The sequence below is a fragment of the Lissotriton helveticus genome, chromosome 2_1 (genome assembly GCF_964261635.1).
Source record: "Lissotriton helveticus chromosome 2_1, aLisHel1.1, whole genome shotgun sequence".
Taxonomy (NCBI): Eukaryota; Metazoa; Chordata; class Amphibia; order Caudata; family Salamandridae; genus Lissotriton; species Lissotriton helveticus.
In genome coordinates, this window is record NC_136059.1 from 517,569,729 (window position 1) to 517,597,351 (window position 27,623).

Consider the following 27,623-nt stretch of genomic DNA (forward strand, 5'->3'; position numbering starts at 1 on the left):
TATCCAGCACTGCGCTTAGAATAGCTGTGACCCCGCTGAAGTGAAGCGTTCCTGCATTACAGGTAGGACCCATCCTGCTTCTACTTCGTTATTTCACTTTCTCTTGACCTCGAACAAAACGCAACATTGCGCGTTCTACTGAATCGTTTTTGGTAAAAATAACCGAAACTTTCTTTGATATGTGCCCTCCTATGAGGCGCGACTACTGCGTAACAACCGCTCATTTCGAACAGGGCTGGATGCAGGCAAGTCGCTGTTGTTTCCTGTGCACGTAACATGGCATGTTTAAAATACAATCTCATACGTATAGCGAACTCTAGAATTAACACCTGGGGATACTGATAAACAATCGTCACATTTCTACATGCACGTAAAACAATCGTCACATTTCTACATGCACGTAAAGCTGCTTGTGATATCATTTCTCGCTTATTTTCTAATTTACCAACTATATTAATTTTTCCAATTCTCCATGGCATGGCGAGTTAAGAAAAAAAAAGATGTAACATTTTACCCTGTTGGTAATAAAAACAACCTTAACTATGAAACAGAAGGCTATCCCTTCATATAAAACTCTGTATAACGTCACTGCCTAAACCCAAAAAATGTCTGTTTTCCATATTCTTTGAGTCCAACCTACAAGCGCAAAAGCTGACTAAACAAATAAAAATGTTATACAAACAATGATTGTCCCACAAAAAATAGAACATTAAGACAATTTTCCCTACAGCACAATAGAACTGTACAGACTACTATGAATTTGTTGTATGTCTATTTTTCATTTTCTTTCAGAAAACGCTGATCCTAGCATCACGATTGGTAAAGACTGACCAATTGCAGTATACCGCACAAATCGTGTGAGTATTAGTACCTGTTTGTTAGTCCTGACGAAAGCTTCATAGACCCCTCGGGCCATAGGAGCTGAAACATGTCGACAATTTATTAATACCTACAGATCTAGTAACTCGATCTTTTTCAAGTATGAACTTATTTTAACCTGAGGGAGTTCACCCCTATTAAACTTTTTGGGTGTTTTTTCCTCCTTTTTAATGATTTTTTCCTTTTTTGTAAAGTTTGTTTTACACACCTTTTTGTGGGAATCAAATCCTCTATCTCTGACACTGCACTTTGAGACTGGAGGTACCTCTGGTTGAGGTCGGCACCTACCACATTTTGGAATACCCAATGATAACTGCCATGACTTCAATGTGGGGCGGATGAAACACATATACCGCACTCCCCAAATTAACATTGTTTTCTTTGAGGGTTTCCAATCACTTTTTTCGAAACCAACGGTTTTAAAGTGTTACAAGTGTCCCCTTTTTCCTTTGATAAATTACTGCTCTTACCCTGGGGAAAGAAAAGGGTACACAGTTTCCTCAACCCTCCCAGTTGATTTAATCAATGTCACACATAGCAATCTGAAACCTTGGCAGCTATGCTTTTCCCCTATGGGGAGGATATGCTTCTAGTGTATTCTGATGTAATGTATCCATCTATGTACATGTGTATATGCGTGTGTGTATATATGTATATATAAATGTATATGTATATCTCCATGCTCCTCTCGACTCTGTCAATCAATGATGACACATAGGTGAAGGCTTTAGAATCCCAGATGTTATGTTATGTTAATAGCCTTTTATATAGGGCACGTGCACCCAGGGGCTTCATGGCGCTGACTAACAGAAAAAACCCAGATGGACAAAGGGTTGAGCCTAGGCCAGAAAGAAAAGCCAGGTCTTAAGCTGTTTCCTAAACGGTAGAAGGTCGGTACAGGAGCGGATCCCCAAAGGAAGAGAATTTCAGAGTTTGGATGCAAGGATAGCAAATCTGCGTCCGCCCTGGCATTGCAGCTTAAAGGTTGGCGTGGACAGAAGGTGAAGGTAGGCAGAGCGGAGATTGCGGGAAGGGGTATACCTAGACAAGAGGGTGTTGATAAATAGGGGGCTACGAGCATGGAGAGACTTGAAGACAATACAGGTAGTTTGAAATTGCACTCGTTGGTGAAAGGGGAGCCAGTGGAGTTGTTTTAACAGTGGCCTGGCTGACTGCCAACGGGGCTGCTGGTGGATCAGTCTGGCAGCTTGGTTCTGGACCAGTTGGAGACGTTTGCCAAGATACAGAGGGAGGCCCAGATAGATGGAATTGGCATAATCCAGGTGGGATAGAACTAACGCTTTCACCACCTGGAACAAACCCGACTGGGTCAACATCCGACTGATTTTCTTTATCCTGCGGAGCTGGTAGAAGCAGGAGGATACCACCGTGCCCACCTGAGTCTTCAATGATAGGTCTCTGTCGATACCTACCCCCAGACTTTTAACCGATGTAGAGGGAATGGGAGCGAGGCCTAATTCCGGGGGCCAGTATTAGGGCCCCAAGATATTTGGCTTTTGCCGTTGAGGATTATTTCTGTCTCTCCAGGATTCAATTTGAAATGATTGGCATCCATCCAACAACGGATATGTAGCATGGTGTCCTGTAATTCCCTGATTGAGTCGGGAGAACTGTCAATAGTGAAGATGAGTTGAAGGTCGTCCGCATAATTGAATGTGGCGACTTTAAACTTTCCCAAGGACTGGATCAGAGGAACAAGGTACAAATTAAACAGGAGAGGGGACAACGATGAGAATGAGGTACTGGGTTTTTAAGAACCGGTACCGAACCGGTAACCCAGCGGTGCCAGGGGATCAACACACCAGAGACCTCGGGTTCTCCTGAGTCAGACCTACAGAAACTTCAGAGTCTTCCAGGTGAAGTCAAAGATTCGTTTATTGGCTGCAACCAAGGTGACAGGGTCCTAGAAGTACAATACCAGTATATTCAGGAGACTGCACACTTTCACAAGGTTAGGTTTCTCTTCTTATACACAATTTTCACCCTTGGGCAAAACATTCCTTGGATTCGCGGTATTTCATTTATGGTTACTGATTACAAAAGAAAAGCAGAGTCATGATGGCATGTACATATTTCACTTTGTGCTGCTCATAACAAATCATCCGACAAGGCCCAACATTTCATCAGATATCGCTGGACCCCTAATAAAAAAGGTCACCTCCCCATCATAAAATAAGTGAGGAAAAGGAGTGGAGAAAGATGTGAGCGAGATATGGCAGGTGTGCGCGCTGAAATGGCTTTATGGCCGGTTGGGCCTAGATGCTATCTTGCTCGGCCACTGGGAGGGAACTGACCTAACGAGCTCGGCCTGGGGCAATGGTTCTAACTTGTACTGGGGTCAGGAAGAAGTCGATTAAGGAGTATGTGTCCTCGTGGAATCAAATTCAACTAGATTAAGGCCGATGTAGAGGGCAACATGCAGCTAAGGGTTTAGAAGGTAAATGACGATTTCGAGGTGAAATCGTCACCCGAATATGCCGAAAAATACATGTACTTGATGTACTCGTCATTCTCGGTCTTTTGATACCAAATTCGTCCTATTTCGACGAAGTTTTTATTCTCGAGTCCGGTACTATTACGGATCCATATTTTTCAGAACCACAGACCCTCCTTTTGCCCTTACATAGGCAATTAATCTATCCTCATGTTAATCTCAGTCCAGATCTATATTCCTAAAGTCATTGAGATGTTGCTGCAACATCATTCTAGTGCTGAGTTCATGTCTTGACACAGGCTTCCTTACACATGATGTAGCACAGAGGCCACATATTGCAGGAGCACACTGTATACATAGACAGAACAGGAAAAGAATGGCTAAGACCATCCCAATGACCATCAGAATTTTCCATCCCCAGGCAGATATCAGTCCCCAGAACCATCCCATTAATGACCAATCTCCTTTATCCACATGAATATATTCGGAAATCTTATGTAGTTTGGAGATGGCCCCGTACACTGTTGGAGCATTATCTGGAATGAAAATGCAACAACTGGACTGGATTAATTTGCATACCCCACCCCGGTCCGCAAGTATTACATCCAAAGCGACCCGGTTCTGAAGGGTCATCAGTCGATCCGACTGGAGCTCAGCAGTCAGGTTACTAAGGGCACCAGCAGTTTCAATCACGGTGGATTCAACTACCCTTGTCAATTGCCTTATGTTTCTGCTGTTAACCATGGCTCCCCAGATGGGCAGAACACCGATTGCAAGGTCACCAAATTCTTGACCCGCAGTGTCTTCTTTACTCAAAACACCTCGAACTACCCTTGTCCGATGGTAATCCGCCGCTGCTGTGTAGGTGGGAGGTAACAGGAATGAAACAAAACATGAGCCCGAGAAGTCAGGGGGCAACCATGTATAGGCTCTATCATGGCAGATAAAATAAGTACCCTTTGCGGCTAAAAAGGCAGGGGAAGTCTGAGATCCAAAAACGTACGTTTCTGTACAGACACTCTTCCCTAGCTGAGCTCTGGGATTCCTACCAATACCTTGCAGACACAGGTGACCTTGATGGGGTACGATCCAGATAGGGGACGATCTCTTGGCTTGCTGTTTCTCACTTACTGTAGTGCCATATCCGGTCACATTCCAACCTACATATGCAAGTATCTCGTCATCCGGGGTATCTTCGTAAGAAGTTACTTCCTTGATCATGTCAACTATACCCTTGACTAGGGCGCTAGTCTTGAGGTTGTCTTTTACAGAACGTAGGGGTTGGATTTCTCGTGCATATATGAACATTGTTCTATATGCCCATACTGACCCATTGTGACTAAATGGCAGGACCAAATAGGGGATACCTCTATCCGTGGTGTGGGGCATGAGACCACACACCCAACAGTTGGTTGTGTTCATTACAAGTTGGTGTTGGTGTAATAGCTGAACGAAGGAGTTATTAATGAACTCTAATCTCCTATTTGATTCGTGGTCAGGCAAAGAGTGGAAAGAATGAGAGGAAACAGTAGGGGGAGGTATGGGTGATGTAGTGGGCGTGAATGTAACATGAAAAGAGAATAGAACATAGCTTATTAAAAACACCATTACGCTAAATAGCATAAAAATACACATTATTATAAAAAATTTCTTTCTCATCGCTTTCAAAAGTCTCTGCTTAAAGTGCATTTGTTTGGCAGTTCTCTCCACATCAGGAAACTCCATCCTCTCTAAGGTGCTGCCCGCGGCGGTAGGTTGTTTCTGCTAAGGGATGCTTCCGTCAGTCTAGGGTGGCTCCCTTCCACCAACTGGAACCAGCAACCTATTGTTGTCAGCTGCACCCAAAAGTCTTTAATCAACCGCGACCCTAGCAGCGGAACCCGGATGGCGGTTCGAAAAAACACAAAAATAAGCAAGTTACCTAGATGGGAGAATCTGTACTTTCAAAAATAGCATTTTGGAAAAAAAAAATATTTTTTTATTAGTCCACAGGTTTTTCTCTCGGATCATAAAATAAATCACTTTTACTTTAGTCTGTTTTTCTCGGTCGTAAATTATAGCGTCTTTTCCCGGTTATTGTCTGGTCCGGAAATAGTAGCTCAGGTTCCACAGAGTTCAATTGTTCTGATGGCGGCGTAGTTTCTTGAAAAATGTTCTCACTGTCACAATCACGTTTAGCTTCCTTTACACGTTCATTAGTTGTGCGCTCTGAGTCAGTGCCTCCTGTCCGGACCCATTGGTCATGTGGCAGAGGGAAGGGTATCTTCTTACAATGGATCCCGTGGACCCAATTGGCCTTCCCCTCCACTTTAACGGTCGACCTTGTAGACAGGAGGACGAGGTGAGGACCGGTCCATCTGGGCTGGTCGTTTCTTGTCCTCTGGAAATTCTTGACCAACACCCAGGAGCCAGGTTCAATGGAGTGACCTGGTGTCTCAGAGATCGGAGGCAAGGTGTTGTGGACCATCACATTCGGCGAGAGGAGTATCGAATAGGTCAACTCTCCCTTTCGTCTCTTCCTCCGTTCTGAGGAAACAATCGTGCTGTTCTGAAGCATCCGATTCCTCAGCAATTGGTAACAAGGTGGCTATGTTCAGGGTACTGCATCTTTTGATGTGCACATGGCTTGCTAGTAGCGTCAATTCATAACTGGACAGTCGAGCACTAGTTAAGTGCTGTGTCTTGGTCCTATTTAACAATGTGTCTACTGCATGCGGGACCATCACGATTAGTGTATTATTCATTACTAGACCTGCAGACTGTCGAATAGAAACAGCTGCTGCTGCTGTGGCCTTTAGACAACTTGGCAATGCTCGTGCTACCGGATCCAAAGTTGACGAAAAATAGGCGCATGGCCGTTGTCTATCTCCGTATAACTGAGTCAGCACGGACAATGCACAACCCTCCTTCTCGTGGACATATAATGTGAAAGGTTTACTGTAGTTGGGGTTACCTAACACAGGGGCCGAACATAATGCTGTGCGTAATTCAAGAAAACTTTTCTGACACTCATCAGACCAAGGAATGAGATTGGGTGTATTTGTACACGTTAGTGCCAATAAGGGTTTGGCTAATAACGAAAAATTTGGAATCCACTGTCTACAGTACGATGTAATGCCCAAGAAAGCACGTACTTCTCTCTGCGTTCTTGGCACATTTAATTTTGCTATTGCCTGAATTCTTTCTGGGGTCAGTTTCCTTCCCTCCTTCGATAAGAGATGACCTAAGTAGGTCACTTCTTGTCGGCAATATTGGAGCTTGGAAAGTGACACCTTGTGATGTAGATCACATAGATGACGCAGTAGTGCCAACGTGGCCATTTTACATATTTTCTCAGTATCCGCGGCTATGAGCAAATCGTCCACGTACTGTACGAGAGTGGAACCTTTGGGCAAAACCATTGCGTCGAGCTGACTTTTCAGAGCTTGACTGTATATTGAGGGGCTTTCACAGTAGCCTTGAGGAGCGCGTTTAAAGCGGAAACTGCGACCACCTAAGCTAAAGGAAAAAATATCCCTGCTTTCCTCAGCAATCGGGATACTGAAGAAAGCATTCTTCAGGTCAATCACCGAAAACCAGGATGCAGAGGCTGGAATCATAGTCAATAATGTTGTAATGTCGGGGACAACTGGGAATTGTGGCACCACTATCTTATTTACTTCCCTAAGATCGATCACGAATCTATACACAGGTGGCTGGGAAGGGTCAGTTCGTTTTAAAACAGGCAGAACAGGACTATTGCAAACATTGCCTCGTGTTTCTTCAATTAAGTCTTTCTCAATTAACTCGTAAACAATCGCTAGCAAAGCTTTTTCGCCCTCATTGGATATTCTGTATTGGGGAACTCGTGGCATTTTGACATTCGACTTTAATGTTACAACATATGGTGGAATTTCTAAAAGACCTACATCATTCGGACCAGTAGCCCAAAGAATATCCGGAAGGAGTGCCAATTCTGCTGGAAGCGTATTTCTCGACAAATACATGGGAGAAACCACTTTCTTGCCTAAAGTCAGTTGTACTCCTGAGGGAGAACAGTACAAAGTCGCATACAATCTTTTTAGCAAATCTAATCCTAGCAAATTTTCACCACAACCTGTTGTCAAAATAAGGGGTGCTTCGAATTCACAAGGACCAACAGAAAGAGATAAAGGGCCAGAAATCGGATTTCTAACCGGGGCGCCAGAAAAACCTACGGAAACGTTCATTTCGCCAGACAAAGGTGCGCCAGGGAGTTTGGAGTGCATAATAGAACTCTTTGTAGCACCAGTATCCAACAGAAAAGGTTCTGACACACCCGATGTAATCACCTCAACGTAAGGTCCACTCTGATCTACTGGAACTGAAACAACTCCCTCTCCTTGTCTTAGGCTGTCCTAGCAATCATTACTCTCCCACTGCTCATTTTCTGTGTAATACTCGTCAACGTAGTATTGAGCTGTCCTGTCAGATACGTTATTTTGCTGGTCAAACCTGTTCATAGAGTTTTGTGGTGGAAGGGGACGTGCGTCCTGAGGGGCGTTTCCACGCCCTCTACCTCTAGGCGCTTGCTGACTACCACGACCTCTTACGCCAGAAATTCCATTCGCACGTTGTGGTAGGGCAGGACAGTCATATTTGTAATGACCCTCTTGTTTGCAGTATAAACACTGGTTGGGACCTACGCGGTTTTGATTGTAATCGAATCTCTGCAAGTTTCTCTGAGGCTGCTGAAAAGTGTTCTGGTAGTTATTCTGACCATTATTATTTTTATGACCACCACCTCGTGGCGGATAGGCTTGCTGTAGCAAAACCTTCGTTTTGAGTTCTCTAGTTTTCTTTTCTACTTTATCTTTCTCATCCTTGTCTCTATTCTCGTAGTACTGTGCGGTAGCTAATATCTGGGCTGAAGATGAGACTGCCCAAGAACTTTCCGAATCTTTCAATTTTCTACACAAGTCTGGAAGTAGATTGTGCACAAATTTATCGACAAACAATCTCTGACCACCTTCTGTGGTCATATCTTGACCGCTGTGGTCAATGAATGTTTCTTCAAATCTGGTGAAGAAATCTGAAACAGTTTCTTCTTTCTTTTGCTTGCATGCAGATAACTTATCCCAATTTACGCGTATTGCAGGCATTATCGTTTTCATGTAATCTACTATTCTACCAGGTAGTTCCGCTATCAGAGGCTCAGGCTTGGCACCACCAACTTGTCGTGCATCTGCAGCAGTAATATTAGCCCACGTGTCACCTAATTCCTGGTCATGATCTACATGACGAATTTTTCCCCATAAAGGCTGTGGAACAACGTTCCCGAATAACATATCGATATCGGCCAAATTCACTATACATGATCCAGCAGTTTGCGACAATTCTTTATAGTACCCTGCAGGATTTTTACGCGGATCTGGTAGTGTTTGTTTGAGTGCTAAAACTTCAGCTCGCTTCCATGGAACATGTACCCACACACGGTGAAAGTGGGGCAGGACAGGTGGGACAGCTGTCGCGTCACCCTCTCTCCATTGTGGGGGAACTTCTCTCATAGGGTATTGTCGTGCCTTTTTCCTACTAGATGCACTGGATTCCGATGGTGACCCAGAACTACTTCCCTTACTTCGATATGATAATAGCATTTCAACTGCTTTTTCTACATCGGGACCTACAATCATACCCAGACTAAACTTAAACCTTGTACGACACATTTCTTGTGGGAGGCAATCCTGATCATTGTCTTCTAAATCCTCGCAAAGAAAAACACACATCTGTTCGAACACATATCTCTGTGTCGCTGTTTCCCATTGAGGAAAAACTTCCATGACAGACTGTAAATCATATTTTGCAGTGTCCATGACCCATTTCCGAGCTAAACTATTCAGGGAATCTCTCTCTTGATAATCGGGCAGTTGACTTCGCAACTGTCTTCTTCCTATGTTAGGGGTCGTAGCAGGCGACCCGAAAAGCGGTAAAAGAAGATTAGTAACAGTGCTGGCCATTTTCTGCCGAAGGGAAGGTGAAACGGAAGAACAAACAGATGAAAAAACGGGGTGAGATAAGGCGGGTGCAGAGATGGCAGAAGAGGTATGAGGAATAATAGATGTGGTACTAGGCAAAATCATAGAAGGGGCATTAGGAGTTGTAGAAAGTACAGTAGGCAAAATCGTAGAAGACATAGATGAAGCAGAAGTGGTCGGTGGGCCTGGAGGAGGCTGCACCGAAGAAGTAGGAGCCAGCTGAAGAACAGCTGGTGGGTGCTGTGGAAGAGCCAGAGGCGCAGCTTGTGCAACAAAAGGTTGCGGGGGTGCTGTAGCATTCTGCGCATAGGGGGGTGGCGAAGTTAATAATTGCGACATTAATTGGTCTTTTTCACGCTCTTTTGCTGTCCCTTGCTGAAGAGACGGCAAAACTGGATAGCACTTATCTATTGCCATTTTACGTTGCCTGTGCAATTGCTCATTTATCTGCTCTTCCTCATTATCTTTAAACTGCACGGCAGCTTGCATTACTGAAAGTCCCCCTTCTTTCTTATTTTTCTTAGCTAATTTAATTTCTTTTTGTTTGGCTTCTTTGCGCCATATGCGGAAAGAATCAAACATCGCCGGCCGGGCTTTCTTTTTGAAGAGCTTAACTTCAAGGTTGTCTAAAATTTCAGAATCAAAGCTACCATATTGGGGCCATTTTAAAACACCATCTTTCCTAGTGTATTTAATCCATACCTCGTTGTAAACGATGGGGCCTACCCCATGTTTAACGTACAGCTCGTAAGTCGGAGTTCCAACTGGAGGAACCGGACACGAGTCCTCCAATCGGGAGTCCCTATTATTACTACCAAGACAAAACCAATTCCCGAGTCTAAGACTAGGCATCCTCACTCTCTAGTCTAGTTCCAAAACTTCAAAGGATTTATCAATTACGATATTTCTCGTGAATACACGAGTCCTTCGGTTATGGTGCTTGCAAGAACCAATAAAAACCTTTATGTATCTCCAAGATACCACAAAGTAAGTCCAACTAAGGACTGGGAGACGCTCCACTTATACTTAACTGAAAATATCGATGGCTTCACCAGAAGACTCGTCTCAGCGTTTCGCTCTACCGAAAATTTCAAGGGTCCAACATCAGGGCGATAGCCAGGGCAGCAGTCCTTGTAGCCGTCGGGAAGCGGGGAACCTCGTAGTAAAGACCTTCGGACCACGTCGACATGCAGGGGTCGATGAGGTCGTGGGCCCTCCTCCGGAATTTTCACACGAAGCTCCTCACGATCTTCAGGCTTGATTGGTACCACTGGAATCGTCCCACGTTGGGCGCCAAATGAGGTACTGGGTTTTTAAGAACCGGTACCGAACCGGTAACCCAGCGGTGCCAGGGGATCAACACACCAGAGACCTCGGGTTCTCCTGAGTCAGACCTACAGAAACTTCAGAGTCTTCCAGGTGAAGTCAAAGATTCGTTTATTGGCTGCAACCAAGGTGACAGGGTCCTAGAAGTACAATACCAGTATATTCAGGAGACTGCACACTTTCACAAGGTTAGGTTTCTCTTCTTATACACAATTTTCACCCTTGGGCAAAACATTCCTTGGATTCGCGGTATTTCATTTATGGTTACTGATTACAAAAGAAAAGCAGAGTCATGATGGCATGTACATATTTCACGTCGTGCTGCTCATAACAAATCATCCGACAAGGCCCAACATTTCATCAGATATCGCTGGACCCCTAATAAAAAAGGTCACCTCCCCATCATAAAATAAGTGAGGAAAAGGAGTGGAGAAAGATGTGAGCGAGATATGGCAGGTGTGCGCGCTGAAATGGCTTTATGGCCGGTTGGGCCTAGATGCTATCTTGCTCGGCCACTGGGAGGGAACTGACCTAACGAGCTCGGCCTGGGGCAATGGTTCTAACTTGTACTGGGGTCAGGAAGAAGTCGATTAAGGAGTATGTGTCCTCGTGGAATCAAATTCAACTGGATTAAGGCCGATGTAGAGGGCAACATGCAGCTAAGGGTTTAGAAGGTAAATGACGATTTCGAGGTGAAATCGTCACCCGAATATGCCGAAAAATACATGTACTTGATGTACTCGTCATTCTCGGTCTTTTGATACCAAATTCGTCCTATTTCGACGAAGTTTTTATTCTCAAGTCCGGTACTATTACGGATCCATATTTTTCAGAACCACAAGCCCTGAGGAACCCCACAGGTCGTCGGAATTTTAGAAGCAGTGAAGGGGGCCAGGCGGATCGCTTGAGTGCGGTCGCTAAGGAAGGACCTAATCCAATTATAGGCAGAGCTTCGGATGCCTGCCTGTTCGACACGGTCCAATAGGATGGCATGGTCGACCGGGTCGAACGCGGCAGACAGGTCTAATAGGACCAGCGCCTGAGGTATTCCCTTGTCCGCATTGTCACTGAGAGAATCCATGACAGCGGTGATGACCGTCTCGGTGGAATGAGGAGGCTGAAACCCGGCCTGGTGGGAATCCAGGTAGTTGGAATCTTCAATAAAGTTCTAAAGGTGAGTAGTGACATAAGCTTCAAGGATTTTAGCCAGATTTTTTAATGTGTGGGCCTCTCTTGACCCAGCTGGTCAGAATGAGGGGACGAGGCCCCAGCACTGGTTAAATTAGTGTGTCTGATTCTGGCAAAGTAAATAAACTTGGCTGAGAAGAGGACTCGGTGGATAAAGTGGAAGGCTTGGGTGTGAGGCGCAATGAGGGCTCCCCCAAAGAGGCGGGCGGGTGTGATTGACAAGGAGCAGGGCTGTTAGAGAGAGCCGGCACTCTGCAAGTTCAGTTTCTCTAGATACAACCCCCCGCTGCACGGGCCAGAAATCCAGCAGTAGTTGCAATTCTCGGGGCAGCTGGTAAGTGTCGTGTCTTCCCTGCTTGTCAGGTCGCCACAGTAAGGACGGGGGTTATTTGAAGCAGCCTTTAAACATCCACACAACAAGAACGGTATTAGGAACGTCCGGACTAACATGGCAACCGAAGCCCATAAAATATTTGGGTATCCTCTTTGAGAGAGACCTAAGAACGACACTGGAACACAATGAACACGCAACAATCCAGAAAATTAGGGACAAAGTAGAAGGGTGGTCCCCCAAATTCACAACTTGGTGGGGAAGAGTAGAAGCGATAAAAATGATGCTCACACCGATGGTCAACTATATGCTAACCATGCTCCCACTGACTAACACAGAAGACTTCCACAAGAGACTAGACAAGATACTGAACAACTTCCTGTGGAAAGGGAAAAAACCCAGAATAAGCCTACACAAGCTCAGGTTCTCGAAAGATCAGGGCGGCCTGAACATAACAAATTTCAAACGGTTCCAGGTAGCATGCATAGCCAGACAGGGGCTACACTGGCTGGACCCAAGACAGGAATACACCCCAGCATGGCTAACACTTGAGCTCGGACTACTAAAGGGCATGAACCCCATCACCCTGCTCACCGCCACACGACACCCAGTAGTGAAGGAAAACCCTGTCCTGAAGAACACAAAGACAGCTCTTCTAAGTGTAGACAAACTACTGACAACAAGCATCAAGGGAGGTCAATTTGAATCCATCTGGCACAACCCCACTTTAAGATACAGGGATAAGGTTCTAGACATGCATGAATGGTACAGACATGGTATCTCCACGGCCCAAGACCTACAGAGCCAAGGAGTGGACACAACTTTCGACACACTCAAGGAAACCCACAACCTGCAAAGCATAGAACTCTACAACTTCCTGAAAATCAGAGTAGCAATTAGGAAGGCAAACCTCAACAGCCGGACACCATCGCTCATACAACTTGCAGCCAGTCTCAACACATTAGGACACCAAGTAGCACACCTATACAAAGCCCTCCGCCCCAAAAGCACCAAACTCAACGATAAGGTCACAAACTTCTGGGGGACTTTAGCAGGGAAGGAACTAAGCGAGACCGAGAAAGCAGAGTTATGGAGATCGACCTCTAGGAAAAAGATAACGGCATCGCTAAATCAGACCAAATACTGGTTAGTGCATAAGGCATACTGGACACCGGCCCGCCTGGCCTCCCTGAGGATCCGAGAGAGTGATGCATGCTGGAATTGTGACAAAGGGAAGGGAGACTTAGAACACCTTCTGTTCAGCTGTCCTAAGATCAGGGAGTTCTGGGATAGAATTGGGAAGCTTATCACTGAAATCACGGGAGTAGCCATACACATAGATTTCCCAAGTCTAGTCCTAGGTTTTGCATCGCCGTCCATCACAACGACAGAAGACCGTGACTTCATTGACCTATTGTTGACGGCTGCAGTCAAAATAATCCTAAGTAATTGGAAAGACACTTCGAAAGCTGCGCCCCAGGCATGGCTCAACTGGGTCACGTTCCTTAGGGGGGCAGATAACATTACAGCGAAACACACACCGAAAACTCACAGGCAGTCAAACATGTGGGGGCCCCTAGACCTCTACCTATCATCGCATAAACCCCCTTAGGCTCAGAATATAGACAACCATCAAGGGGAACACTCTGGGGACCCACGCTCTAACAAAAGAAACCAGTAAGCAAGGCTCCTCGCCTCTCTCATTTCCGACTTCTACCCTTCTCTATACTCTCTACTGTCCGGGGCGTGGACAAGGATACCCACCAGGCATCGCACAGGGGGAGGCAGAAGACAACGACAAGCAGGACTCGGAAAAAGGACATTTGAAATATTCGAACTATCCGATCTACCGAACTATTGCAAAGACCGAACTATTGCAAAGACAAGGAAGGCCGGTGGCCAACACTCCACTAACCTCCCCCCCACCCCCCCCCCCACCCCCCCGGTGCCTTTTCTTTCTTTTTTCCCTCCACTCATGTATATTCCATGCTCCATGTACATATATATACTCTTTTATATACAATAAAAAAAAACACAGAAAAAAAAAAAAAAATCAAACCGAAGACAAGGAGGGTACCTGCTGTGATCCGGGAGGAAAGAAACAAAGGATGTACGTGGTCCAGCTCAGCCTCTGTCGGGCGAAGACGGGCCCCGGTCTAGGCGCAGGCATGTCCCAGGCGCACCCGCGCTGAGGGAGAACGGAAGTTTTTAAGTGCTGGTTGAAGTGTGTGGGCCGCCCCTCCTCCTCGCCATGGAACAGATGAATCCTGGGGACATACTCTCACCCCAGCCAGCAGGAAGCACAAACAGAGTCTTAAACCCATCAACGGTAGTAGCGTAGCTCTTTTAAGCTCTGGTTGTAGCGTGAGGGCAGCCCCTCCTCCTCGCCACGGAACAGATGAATCCTGGGGAAAATAGGCCCACCCCAGCGAGCAGGAAGCACAAACAAGGTCTGAAAGTCCTCCCTCAGTATCTATTATGTTATGATACACATGATATATGCATAGCATTTTAGATGGGTCCCAGTGTCCTCTCGTTGTTTACAACGATGTGCATTGACATACAAATATGATATCTCTATATGTGCTTCTGATCTCACCACAGTTCTGGGGATTATACGCCATACAGTCACAGTCTACGCTGCTTAACAAAACCTTTGTTTCACTTATGTTTATTTTCCAAATGCCCACCCGCAGAACTATATATATTTTCATAACTATGCACACGTTACTACTTTTCATTTTGTTTCTCAACAGCCTCGAAAGAGTTATAGGGCATCTGTGTCGGAGTGAAATTTATTGGATGGTGTTTTTCATTGCTTTGTATGTATCCAGCCACAATCTGATGTTACCATTACGAATGAACATGTAAATAAAAAGATTCAGCACTCTGCAACTCTTTAATTTTATCCGTTATTGTTCTATGCAAGGGTGCTGCAGGATTTTTTTCCTGTAATTATTCGCAAAAACAGGGTAGAGGAGCTAATCCCAATGTAGCCCGCAGCTCCCCACTAAACTGCACAGAGAACACTAAATACCTAAGCTGTGCCAGACACTGCATCAGCCACAGACCAGGCTGCGTTACGTTAAAATTGGCCCTAAACTGCAGAGGTCAGCAGCGACTTACTACACCGTCTGCAAGTAGAAATAGAATGCAGTATCTGTTTGAAACTTGGTTGAGATTGCTGTCAGGAGACCTACTGTGAGCTTCCAGTCTGTGATCAACATTAGAAATTAGGGTAGGAGCATCCAATGAAACAGCCTCACCTGCAGAAACGTTGAACTTGCAAAAGTGTAACAATCTGTGCTGTACGGGGTAGAATATGTGCTCTCCCTTAGGGCAAAGTTTACCAGGCGGCTCCATGTCACAAGCGAAGTAGGGTACCTGTCCAGTGCTTTAGTATTGTGTCCTTGGTGACATGGATTCGTCCAGTAACCGTAATTGGCGCAGCTGCCTGGGCTGCCTTCAGATAAACCTCTGCCTCGAATGCTCCTACTAGGCAGTGGTTATGGAGGTTGTCCTCTTCACTTCCATCAGGTTTCATTAGTTCTTCAAGGGGCAAAATAGAGAAGTCTGGCAAGATTCGAGAAAATACATATAACCTTTGCGTGAACTGTTTGAAAGCATCAGAGACTGGCCATAATGAAAAGTGAGGGTACAGTATTGGGTGACCAGGGCGAAGGTTGCAATTGAATAAGTGCTGTTTCAGAACGTGAACGTGCCTTGGCCTTCTGTGCCCTGAGCCTGCTGCACTGTTAAGGTGCATGTTCACATAGGTATCAGGTGTACTGTTGTAGTGAAAGGAGTGGCCCATCCTCTCTCGATGCAGCATGGTTTGGTTCTTCTTTATATGGTCTAGCTTGACAGCGCAGCTGTAGCCAGACAATTAGGTGAGAATCACCTCGAGTGGTGCTTTGGCACTGCTCACATGTTTGAAGCCAGGAGTACAGGTTTTGCGTGGGCAGAAGTTGTGTGTTTCCACAAATAAAGTTCTTACCCTCCACACAGTTGTGATCATTTTGTTTATTTATCCAGCTGCATTAGCGTGAAGATTTCAGTGGCACAGACACATGCCACTGTAACGTTACTAAAGTGCCTTAGGTAAATAGATCATTTATGGCGTTTTTCTCTGGCAGCAGCACAGATGTGAGGATGGCAGTCATTATACGACAAGCAGGGCACACAATTGGGACTTAGGGGCAGTTGAAAATGAGAGGAATATACGGTTCGGTAAGGGTACTAAGTGAGAGAGAATGCAATATTTGTAAAATAAACATTTTTGTGGACTTTCAAAACACAGAGAGAAAGAATGTGTGTATGCTTTTGCTTGTGTGTATGCAACAATCCGACAGACACCTCAATATTCCCAACTGAAATCACCCATACCCAACAGTTGACAAGAAAATACGTTTACAGGAAATAACTTCCCGCCCAGCTACACCCCTCAACTTTCCATGCATGCAGGTCTACAGTTGCTGAATTGGTTTGGACCAACAGATGCTTGGGGCAGGCTCAGGGCTCTAAAAAACAGTTGCTAAGACGGGTCCCTATCAGGGTCTCTTGTTGCCCTCACCCTCAGGGTGTAATTTAAAAAAAACTCTGCAGCAGTACCACCTTTCACTGCTTTTGATGTAAATACAAAGGGACTTGTTATCGTTATTTCACAGTCTCATCATTTCAGAACCTTTTTTTTTTGCAGTTTTATATAGCGGAAATGTAGTATGGGCTTTAGCAGAAAACACCGCACTGAAGTCGAAGATGATTAAAACAGGTACTTGATTCCAAAGTAGAACCCACAACTGTTTTCATCATAAAACATTCTACTACCATACTACAGTGAACTTGACCCAAACAGGGCTGGACTGGGAGCAGCAACCAGCCCTGGCAGTTTGCTGCTCGATCGGCCCATGAGGCTGGGGGGGGGGATGCAAGCTAAAAGCACCGCTCCTGCTTTTCTTTCAGGGGGCCGATATTGCACCACTTATGCAAAACCGTCCCCCAGTAAGAAGAGTGCCCACGCGGGCCCAAAACCGGCCCCCTCCCCTCCGACCCACCAGGTAAATGCCTGGTGCCCGCTACGGCCAGTCCGGCCCTGGACCCGAATGTATTGGAGCACTTTACATGAGCACCAGTTACATTACACAAGACCATATTCATTTTTTGAATCACAGGATGTTGAGCCGAATGTCCTTCCCTGATCTCCAAAATGGGCAACTGCTTCCCCGAGCTCCAAAATCGGCAGCTCTAGCCGTTCAGCCACAATCTCTCCCTCAAGAACTGAGGCATTTTCAATATTATATACAACAAAGCCATAGTTTTTGCTTATTTATCTTATGCAACTAACAAGCATTGACAAAACCAATAGTCCTGACTTCTTGTAGGTGTCATGTTACTTGTTATATATCTTGATGCAATGACAGAAGCAGCAAAGCGACAGATGGCGGCACACTGTACTAAGTACAGATTTTTTTGTTTCCTTGCTTAATTGTGTTTAAGGCACGCCCTTAATTACACTGGCCACGCCCCTTTGAGAGACCACGCCGCCCCTTCCCCAGTTTTTGGATCCCACTTAAAGCTCAGCGCAGGCCTTTCTAGGAGAGTGACATTATAGAAAGAAGTGTGGCTTGGAAACGGGCCCGATTCGGAAACTCTTTACACCAGTCGTTGGGTCATTGAAGCTATCAGCAGTATGTACCGTGAAGTAGTTCCCATAGAGGGGGCAACAAGCTGCGGTTGAAAAGGAGCTGAACATTCAGTCTCACTTGTTGCTTTCTTCTGGTGCGCAGGCGCAGCCTCTTTACAGAGAAAAGCTCCTCTGCGAGCTATGTATGACTCGTGCCCCTCGCCGCTTGACGAGAGGTTGAGTCGAGGGTGGGGGTACAAAAACACACGCCTGTAAAAGTGCTGGGGGGCTGTGCCGGTGTTTAGAATCCACTGTGTTTGAGGTGGAGGAGAAGTCTGAAAAATCTGTATTTAACTTGCATTCTTTGTTCAATCAGGTGCTTAAACCGCTGGACGTGAAGACTAAGTTTTATAACGCTGAGGTGAGTGAATGTGTTAATCTGTCCCGGTGGCCCATTGCTTCTTTTGTGCCCGTTGAGTAATTGTTTTTTTGTTTTTACTTTAAATTACAATTTTTGTTGCTTTTATTAGCGTTAACTAAGTATAATAATCAATTTTAAGAACAAACATTTGAGCTAAATAAGCATTGCTTCTGGAAAGGCGACCGTAGTACCATAGCCAAATCCCATTGTGTACATTATTGCCAGTTCCTGACCTTGTCTGTGGGACTGTACTTGGGGGCGGGAGTGAGAGGAGAAAGACAGGTGGGAACATAGCCAGTGTACATTTGCCTTAACTTGAAGGGCAATACTGATCTGTGTAGGGCAGCCTTCTTTTACATTTCAGTTTGGTGGAAGTGGACATTGTAGTTTTCTCTTTTTTTTTTTTTTAGGCACAATTTACAAAGAAAGTCGTACATTTGGTCCAGTATGACGACTCCTACATTTCGTGAAAATGTCCCACATTTTTAGGATTCAGAAGAATTTCTCAAGTACTCCTCTGAAGCTAGACTCATGTGTGAACACTTGTTCTTCCGAAGCGTAGCCAGTGTCTATTTCACAATGGACAAATGTATTGCAGAAGTGCATTTTCAAACTTTTTAGACTCCATTAGGAAAATGTTTCCCTGTGGAGAAACACCTACACCCCGATGTATGAGATGGGGCAGGTGCGGGTGATGTCTCCATATTCTCACTGTGAAAACTGAATTCAGTAATGCCCCTAAAAGGAATAATTCTGAAAATGTTTTCAAGATGCGATACTAACTGCTAAGGTTTTTTAATATCCACAGACTTAATTACCAGTTTTGTGGGTGTTTACCAACTTCTCCAAGTGTCCCCACCTTGAAGCACTCAAATCTTGCCACCTTGAGGACATTTGCCTACTCTCAGAATGACCCCATACTAGTCCACATGTTTCTCTTGAGTAATCATTTTACGAGTACAAAGAAATGTTTTGTGGATCAGTGTTTAATGTGCCTTTCGTACATCTGCCTCAAATGCTCCTACTAACCAGTGGTTATGGAGGTTGTCCTCTCCACTTCTGTCAAATTTCATTAGTTCTTCAAGGGTCAAAATAGAAACGTCACTAAGTTGTGTGGAAGTAGCTTTGTTAATCGAGCGCTTCTTGTGCACCATGACAAATGAATGATTCGGTTGCTCCTATTCATGACCTGTTGCAGTTCAAGGCCTCTCTGCCTTCTAAAGTGAAGGGAGCACCGCTGCCGCTGGAAACGGGAAAAATATGTTTTCAGAGTGATGTAGCACAGACTAATAAGTAAAATGTCCGAAAACCTTCTACAAACGAAAATATGTTAAATCTTTTTCATAACTACATCTAAGCTGATTCAGAATTTAAGCTAAGAGATGCTGCTAGTTTGAAGTAAGTCAGTGCTACAGTTGTTCTCTCCCTAACCGTTTGTGATACCACAGTGTGATATTAATTTGGTTCTGGAGTTCATCATGTGCACCCCCTTTAAGCCACTACACAGCCTCTTGTTGCATCTTTTGACTCTTGTTCCTCCAAGACATGTCAATAGGTTTCCCTCCGAAACAAAGTACTCAGAAATCTAATCTGTTTCTGAGCCAAACCGTTATGGAGCCAGAAAAGTAATGGCCACGAGCTAGGATATGCTCTGAAAAAAACGCTGCATTTCTTCGAATGGGATAAGGCGTCTCTACGTAGCAGTAATCGGACCGATCCGGATCCGGTGTTTCGGAGGGACACCTATTGACATTACTATTTTAAACGCTTATTATCTACTGACCTATGGACTATATTGATATCTGATATTGGGAAACCTTATCACCTCTTGCTGCCACATTTTCAGGCCCATCTAATTTGGTTGTGGCCTATCACCAGCTTATTGGGACTGGATAGTACACAGACCACACTGTTGAACTTATCGACTCAGTTTGTTTAAAACAGGATCATAGATTTGGAAGTCTTGGAGGAACAGTTACTTGGGAGAAGGAAAGATTAATGAATTTTTTGAGGCCTCCTTGCTTCTCTTATTAAGGATAATCTACACTTCTACTTTTGCGAAAGCCCAATAGGACGTGTTGGATTTCGATAAAAATTTGATAATCCTTGAGGAAGTTACTTTTGAGTAACGAAACACGTGTCTGCTGCCCATTGTATTCTATGTTGAGATCTATGTACAGAAGAACCTCTACAAACAAGCTTTGTTAATATGTACCAACAACTGGACAAGATACACTAATTTGTACCAATAATGACATTAAATTAACAAAGATATCTTTTGTCTTGTATGTTCTCTATATACAGCCACAATCTTTTTGGACTATATACTTATATCGTTGCAAGTCATGATTCTTTAAAAAGGTCAAGATAGGTAAATTTCTCCCATAGAAGCACTTGCTCCTATGTGTAACAAATACCTGAGTGCCGAGGTACAATTATATATTTAGCTTATTTTGTCAGATCTCCTAAGGGGATTTCAATAGAAGTTGGCATCTGTGGTAGTGAGATGTCACCGTCACCTTGAAGGGCACCATCAACCTACTTCAAAATAATTTGGACTGTCTAAGTGAATTTCGCAACAGTTAGTAGTGCCACAGCCTATACCACCACTACTGATCATATATGTTTTTGTAACACACATATTTGACATCAGTAGTAATATGGTATGCCTGTCTTGTATTCAAGAAACTTGTTTCTGTGTTTTTTCCCCTCATGTTTAGTATTAATTTGCATTTAAATAACTGATTTTGATTCTGGATGCGACTAGATTGGACATCTCTTATGTACCTCAAATTGTCTACGTGGGTTTATATGCTCCCCTTGTTGGCATTTTGCTTTCCTAGTGTTAGATACCCAAGCTCACAAGGGTTTATTGGGTTTTGATGCTTTTCACATTGGGCAGTTTGTCACCCTCCCAATGGTCTTTGCTCTGCTTCACCCCTTGAAAGTGTAGAAGAGTCTATTGGCTGGACCTCAAAAGAGCCTCAAGTTTTTACATTGATCGCGCCATGGACCATCCGGTGAACAGTCAGGTTTCTGGGATGTTCTTCAGGGCAAATAAGGTAAGGCAGTGTACAAAAGGACTATGCCCAGGTGGATAGTCCACTGCATTAAGAACGCTATGCATTAGCAAAGAAGCTGCCTCAGGAAGGACTGAGGGCTCACTCCACCAGGTCCAACGCTGCTACAAATGTGTTAACACGTGGAATGCCTGTTCTTGACATCTGTCTGGCTGCAAGGGAGCACTGCTGGGAAAACTTCGAGATCCAGTCTGGAGCATGGGGAATTATTCTAACAGTGAGGAATCTGCAATTAGAGTATTCACCAGAATATGTGTTACTGAAGGCAAGTAATGTGTTTTTCTTGAGAGTGACTTAAGACTGCCTATACACACAGTGTGGATCATTAGCAGCAGCTTCCCTTCCTTAAAGAGTGTAGACATGTGGAAAAAATAGCAAAAATCCTTCTATTTTTAAAGCAAAAACAGACGAAGACAATGTTAAATATGTAAAGATGTCTAGGTAAAGCAGTAAGAGTATGATTTTTTTGAAAATCTTTTTGTTGAGTTTCACTAAACATTTTAAATGCAATAACAATACAGCGAGGCATTGAGGTCTTATACAAAACACGTCTCTTGTAGAAATTGGTTTGAATAAGGGGTTCATAGGTGTTCCCATTCATGCGCTTTCCTCCATGCTTACCAGTATGGTATGGACCCCGTAAAAATGATGAGGTATGTTTGCCATGTCTCTTTTCCACCTAATTATAATTGCGTGTATCAGAAAGGTCTTTTCGTCAGTTGGCAGGCCCACAACATCTCAGTAGTCAAGAGTTAGCTTGCTTCTCCAACCATTCCCAAATTTTCAACTCATTAATATGTATCATTTCTTTCTGTGGCACTGCACCAGTCCATCTATCGTGCCCACTCTGATGTTGTAAGTGTTACCAGGCATCCTCATTTCCTGGCTGTTCTTTTCGGTCATAATAAAGCCTTGGCTACCCAGTAGTTTCGGATTTCAGATCTGATGTTTTCCGTGTTCCCAATAGTGGAAGTGGTGCCGTAATTTCTTTTACTTGTCCCACTGTGCTTTCTGGCATCCTACCTATCCTTCGCCAATAGTCTTTTATATCTGAGTGTAAGAATGCCTTTTTCCTCACATCCCCACAAGCATTTAATTGAGTGTGCTCCCAAACTTGTGAATCTGTTCCTTTGTATAATAAGAGTACATGGAGCATTTTGGATTGTACCATCCCTAAACTGGCTTTTATTGACACCTCCCTAGGAACACTGAGGTCCTCGTTATAAATATGGTGTTCTAGTGCCTCAGTGGCACACTCCCATTGACTTCAGAGGTTATTGAGTTCCCTCTGTGTGTTGACCATTAACACAGTGTATGTTCGAGATACTGATTTTTTGTTGGTACTTTTTCGGTAGCATTATCTCTAGAGGTGAGTCTTCCAAAGTTTCTTTGTGTGCCCCATCCTCCCTGGTAATGCATGATTGAGGTTGAGCCATTTGATGGTCTGCTATTTATGAATATCATGCTCTGCTTGTAATTATGTAAATGGGATGATCCGATTGATGCCCCACACCCCTTTTAGAGTAGATAGCACAGTGTTTGAATCCCTCCAGGGCGGACCACTCTCTTTTGTACCCACCCATAGCAGTGTCTTTGGCAGCCAGTCTCCTTCTCTGCTTCCCCCCCAAAAAAATCCTCCCTAAAAGGGGAACCAAACCTTGTTAGTTGTTTGGGATCCTCCTCATCAAGTTAAAATTGAGATTGTGGAAACCGTCCAGTACAGCATATGCAATTAAAGGGAGGCAGATGGCTCCTTAGAGGAGAAGTGTCTATTTTTAATTTCAATTTCCTACCAGGCAGACTTTTCCTTCTTATTTCACTTTAATAAAGTAGCAAGGTTACAGTTAATGCTCCAGTGTTGTTTTAGATATATGTTTTTATTATCTGGAAGAAGCAACATTTAAAAATTCAGAAAATTCAGAACTAGCTACTGTTTGTTTTTCTATAGATAAACATGTCAGTTTTTCTCCATTAGAAAATTATTTACATATGGAAAAAGGGCTCTATGTCCACTATGGAATATTATATTTCTTATGACTTAAATGAAGATATCTGTGCAACTAGTCTAGGAATTGAGAAACATTTTCTTTCTGAAAATAAGTTGGCCCTTTGAGGCAGATATTTAAGTTAACGTTAATCATTCTACTGGAAGGAGCTCTGCATACCAGTATAGAGGAAAGACTGGACTAGGAGCAGGACGTTTGGCTGTAGCTTCCTGAAGGAGCATGGGTCACAATCCTTGACTGAAGAAGAGAAGTATTGCCATGTCATTTAAGAACCTACCTACATTCACCAGTAGGAATGCAGAGGTTCCTCTGTTATGAGCACAACTGTGAGGACTGATGCCTCCTGAGAGAACCTTGCCAGATATCTGAGCACAGAGCAGTTGCTAAGCTTAACCACAAAACAACGATATTGGAATTGCTGAAAACTTTCACCACGTTTCCTTAACAGATTCTTCTGTTTTGGAGTTGTCTGTATGGTAAGAGGGAAGAGCCCAAAAGCCTCCATGGCAAACTGCTGATCTGTGCAAATTGCCCAAGGTTCTTTTCCGCCCTTGCGACTGCATCTCATTTTGTGCCTTGCCCTTCACAAGCAGATTGAGTTGCCACTGCCATCCTGACTACATAAGTTGCATCACAACCTGCATACCAAGTAAGACTGTCATCAAGCAAATGTACCCCAACAATCTTCCCTGAGCCAAATTTTATCCCTAATTTCAAAATTAGAACAACCGCAACAGCTTCTGGAGCGGACACCATCTTAGTCACTCTGCTTTCCGGGTTAGCCCGGAGCATAGCTTTCTATCTGTCAGATACCTGGAGTCTAATTTGAGCTGCAATTCTGCCAGTGATAGCGGATAGCGTGTTTCCTTAAAAGGACACCGGGTAAGCTCATACAAGAAATTCTGACTTTTCAAAATATAACACTCGTGGAGTTGACTGCAAATACCATTCAAACCATGCTGGTATTCCTTGTTGCAGATTTTTCAATGCGCATTTTCTTTGTAGATGTGCTTTGTAGAATGTTACCAAAAGAACCTCAAGTATTGGATGGAGACGTTTAAGTACAGTGCTATTGCGATACTTATACAATGCTGTAGTACTTAAAGGGAATAGGAATTCTGTAATGGAGCTGTGCTGTATCTGATTTTCTATTGTTCACCACCATCTAAGTGTGAAGCCTTGACTATTTGACTTCGCTACACGCAGCATTTTCCTATTCCTTGGATTCATATCCTGTCTATGCTTCCTTCCAGATGCTGTTTTGAGGCTGAATTTCAGGTGAAACATGTATTAAATTAATATAAGCGATTGTGACTTCCAAAGATTATAGTATTTAGTAAGTTTACCTCACTTCCACATTCCCCATCTTCTGCATTAAGAAGTTAACAACTTCTGTTGTGCTCACTAAAGGTTTGAATTGCAAAGTGTAGCTAGATTGCTCCTGGTGGTAAGAAAAGTTTTCAGGCTTAAATTTCAAGAACATTTTAAATCCATCAGACTATAATTACAGGTATGTAGCATGACTTTTTTTTATCTTGTGCTGTTTCTCACACACAGTCCAGGAAAACGCCTATGGTTTTAGAAAGCTACAGACATTTGCGAAGTGTGCACAGTATTTATTTTTATATATCGCCCTGTTATCATGTAACATGCTACTGACCTTTCAGCACCAAACTGTTTGTTTTTTGTTTTGCATTTTCTTCACTAATGTTGTCTTACATGATGCAATAACAATAAAATGCAGCCATGCATTTTGTTTGAAAGTTTAGTTGTCCTCCTTTTTCCTTTAACATTTAATCCTTATTTCTCTAATGTTTCTGTTTTTATTTTCCCATTAGAGTGACCTCAGTTCTGTGGTAATTTTATTTATTTTATTACAAGTCTGTATGCTTTCTTTCACTGTCTGCTGTCTCTGTGCTTGACATTAACAATGTTAAAAGAATAATGGAAAAGCATAGTTTGTTTTGTTTAATAGTTTGTCAACAGTATGTCACCAAATACCACTAGGTGTCTTTTAAATGGGTAGTTCTAAGGGAACATACTTCAAAATAAAGCTATTATTTTAAGATGCGTTGGAAAAGTCCTAACCCATTACTGTCTTTATCAAAAAGTAATTTGAACTTTCTCCTTATCATAATTTGGAAAAGGAATTTAGAATAATACTACTGCATTCATACAAACAAAAATTAAATTGGAAACAAAGCTTTCCAGACACGTGTAAAATAATAATCTTGCCTAATTATGATGCAAACATAAATTAATATGTAAATCCCCATCACTGCTATGAAGTAAAACTCTAAATGGGTTATTGTTTGGAGATAAAAGTCCACCACTGTGCACTTGTGCTATATAACGTACATAATATTGATGAAAATACATTATTTTTGTGTGTCATAAGTGGAGATCGTCTGGATGTACTGAAATAAGGTGCAAATGCACTTGCATCACCATTTTATGTTACGCCTTTAGTAATGTAGGAGAAGCAAATCACATTTGTTTTCACACTAGAAACCTCTTGTGATTAATATTAGGTATTAGAATGTACCATTGTAATCCTCATCCTTTAGTTAAAACAACCCTAGTATCTGTATCTATGGGACATTTTTTGTATAAATCTACATATTCCGGAACAAACTCCAGTGCACTTTTGCTGTCTGTAAAGATTAGGCAGTTTCCAAAATAAGGGTAACGTTGGAAGCATTCAATCCCCAGGTCTTAAATTATCAAGTATTTTTTTTATATGTAACATAGTTTTGATTGAAATCTATTTTTAAAACAGCAGGCCCATCTATATCAGAGTAGGGATCACTATTACAGTCTTTGTGATCAGAGTTCAGGACACCAGTAGAATGGTTAATAAACAAATCCTGGTGATATTTTACTTCTAGTTTTCACAGTATTCTTAGTTAATTAATCTGGAAGGAAATGGTTAATAGTCTAGTCAGACCGGCTGTACTATTCTAGTAAAAATATAGATATAAAAACATACCATTATTGTATACCAACCTCCTTTGTAACAATAGTTTACTTGATATAGTACTCCTGTGATTGTTGCTGATCCTCCCATAGAGAGTCCTTCATTCGTACATTTTAAGTGTATGCAATTAATATATTTTGTTTTCTGGTATCATTGTATATTCAGTTTTCTCACTGATATCTCTGGAATAGTATAGTATAGTAGGGCAACCCTAACGTAGTTGGATAACTCAACCGTTAGAAGCCTAAATATTTATTTTGTTGTTTTAAGACTAACTTGCTTTTTCATTATGCTGCTTGTAATACTTCCTTCAGCTACTTTCAATTATACTAACATTTTGCTGAGAATCGTTGCATTAATGTGCACTTGCCATGAAATGTGGTTATACTGTGATTTAAGCAATGGATACGTGGGATGTTATGCGTTTTCTGTAATATTTCTGAATTTCTGCAGATGACTAAATCTGTAAGCTTTTCTGCATGGTACTGTCATTTTAAGTGCTGTCATGAGTAAACGGACAGCAACAAGTATTTCCATGGTACAGGGTATACCAAGAAATAAAATCAAAAGAACAAAATATTAGTGCCTTACCAGACCATAAGCAACAGTGAGAGGGAAAGAACAGTTTATGAAGAAGACTAAACTGAAGTGAACGCTGTGTACTACAACATATGAAATACTTGCACAAGCTTGATTTAATACCAATAGTGTTGTAAATCAGCGTAATCGGAAAACATTTCAGAGATGGTTGGTTCATTCTAAAAATAAAATCCATGACTTAGTTAGTATTGAACTTCACTGTGTTACACAGTTCTAATGGCACAGTTTTGGAAATGGAAGCTACTAATCTTAACCCTAAATGAATGGGCATTTAGAGCCAGCACCAAAAATGTTTAAAAACTATCCCAAGTCCATTGTTTTTTCTGATATCAGTTGACTAACCGTTGTGTTCCTCCTAATCATGTTACGAATAAGATTTCTTTTCTTTTTGACTCACAATAATTACAGTTTTTGATTTTCAGGCATGAACTAATCACATAATGACTGATTTACAAATAAAATAATCAGTATTTTTACTTGATTGCCATCTGCACTGACTTTTTCTTCCCATTTGTTAGACAGATGAAGTATTTCTTGAAGCTCAAATTCAGAACATTACAACTTCACCTATGTTTATGGAGAAGGTTTCATTAGAGCCATCGATGATGTACAACGTGACAGAACTTAATATTATTAACAAAGATGGAAATGGGTAAGGCCGAACGTGGGTAACTTATGTACCAGCATTATCTTGCTAATAATGATGTAGAATTTAGCAAATGCCAATGCACTTGGAGTAGCAGT

The 27,623-nt window shown here is 43.0% G+C and overlaps 1 protein-coding gene across 4 annotated transcripts in view; it reads left to right on the forward strand.

Annotated features, from left to right (window-relative positions):
• Positions 1 to 27,623, forward strand: part of TRAPPC13 (trafficking protein particle complex subunit 13) — a 512,549-nt gene that overhangs the window by 350,939 nt on the left and 133,987 nt on the right. For 2 of the 4 annotated variants that reach the window (XM_078675160.1, XM_078675157.1), the window contains exons 7-9: positions 18,172 to 18,216; positions 25,141 to 25,158; positions 27,398 to 27,531. In XM_078675160.1, the coding sequence (XP_078531286.1) occupies positions 18,172 to 18,216; positions 25,141 to 25,158; positions 27,398 to 27,531 (197 nt within the window). The remainder of the gene's footprint in view (positions 1 to 18,171; positions 18,217 to 25,140; positions 25,159 to 27,397; positions 27,532 to 27,623) is intronic. The other 2 variants (XM_078675158.1, XM_078675159.1) reach the window with 1 other exon arrangement.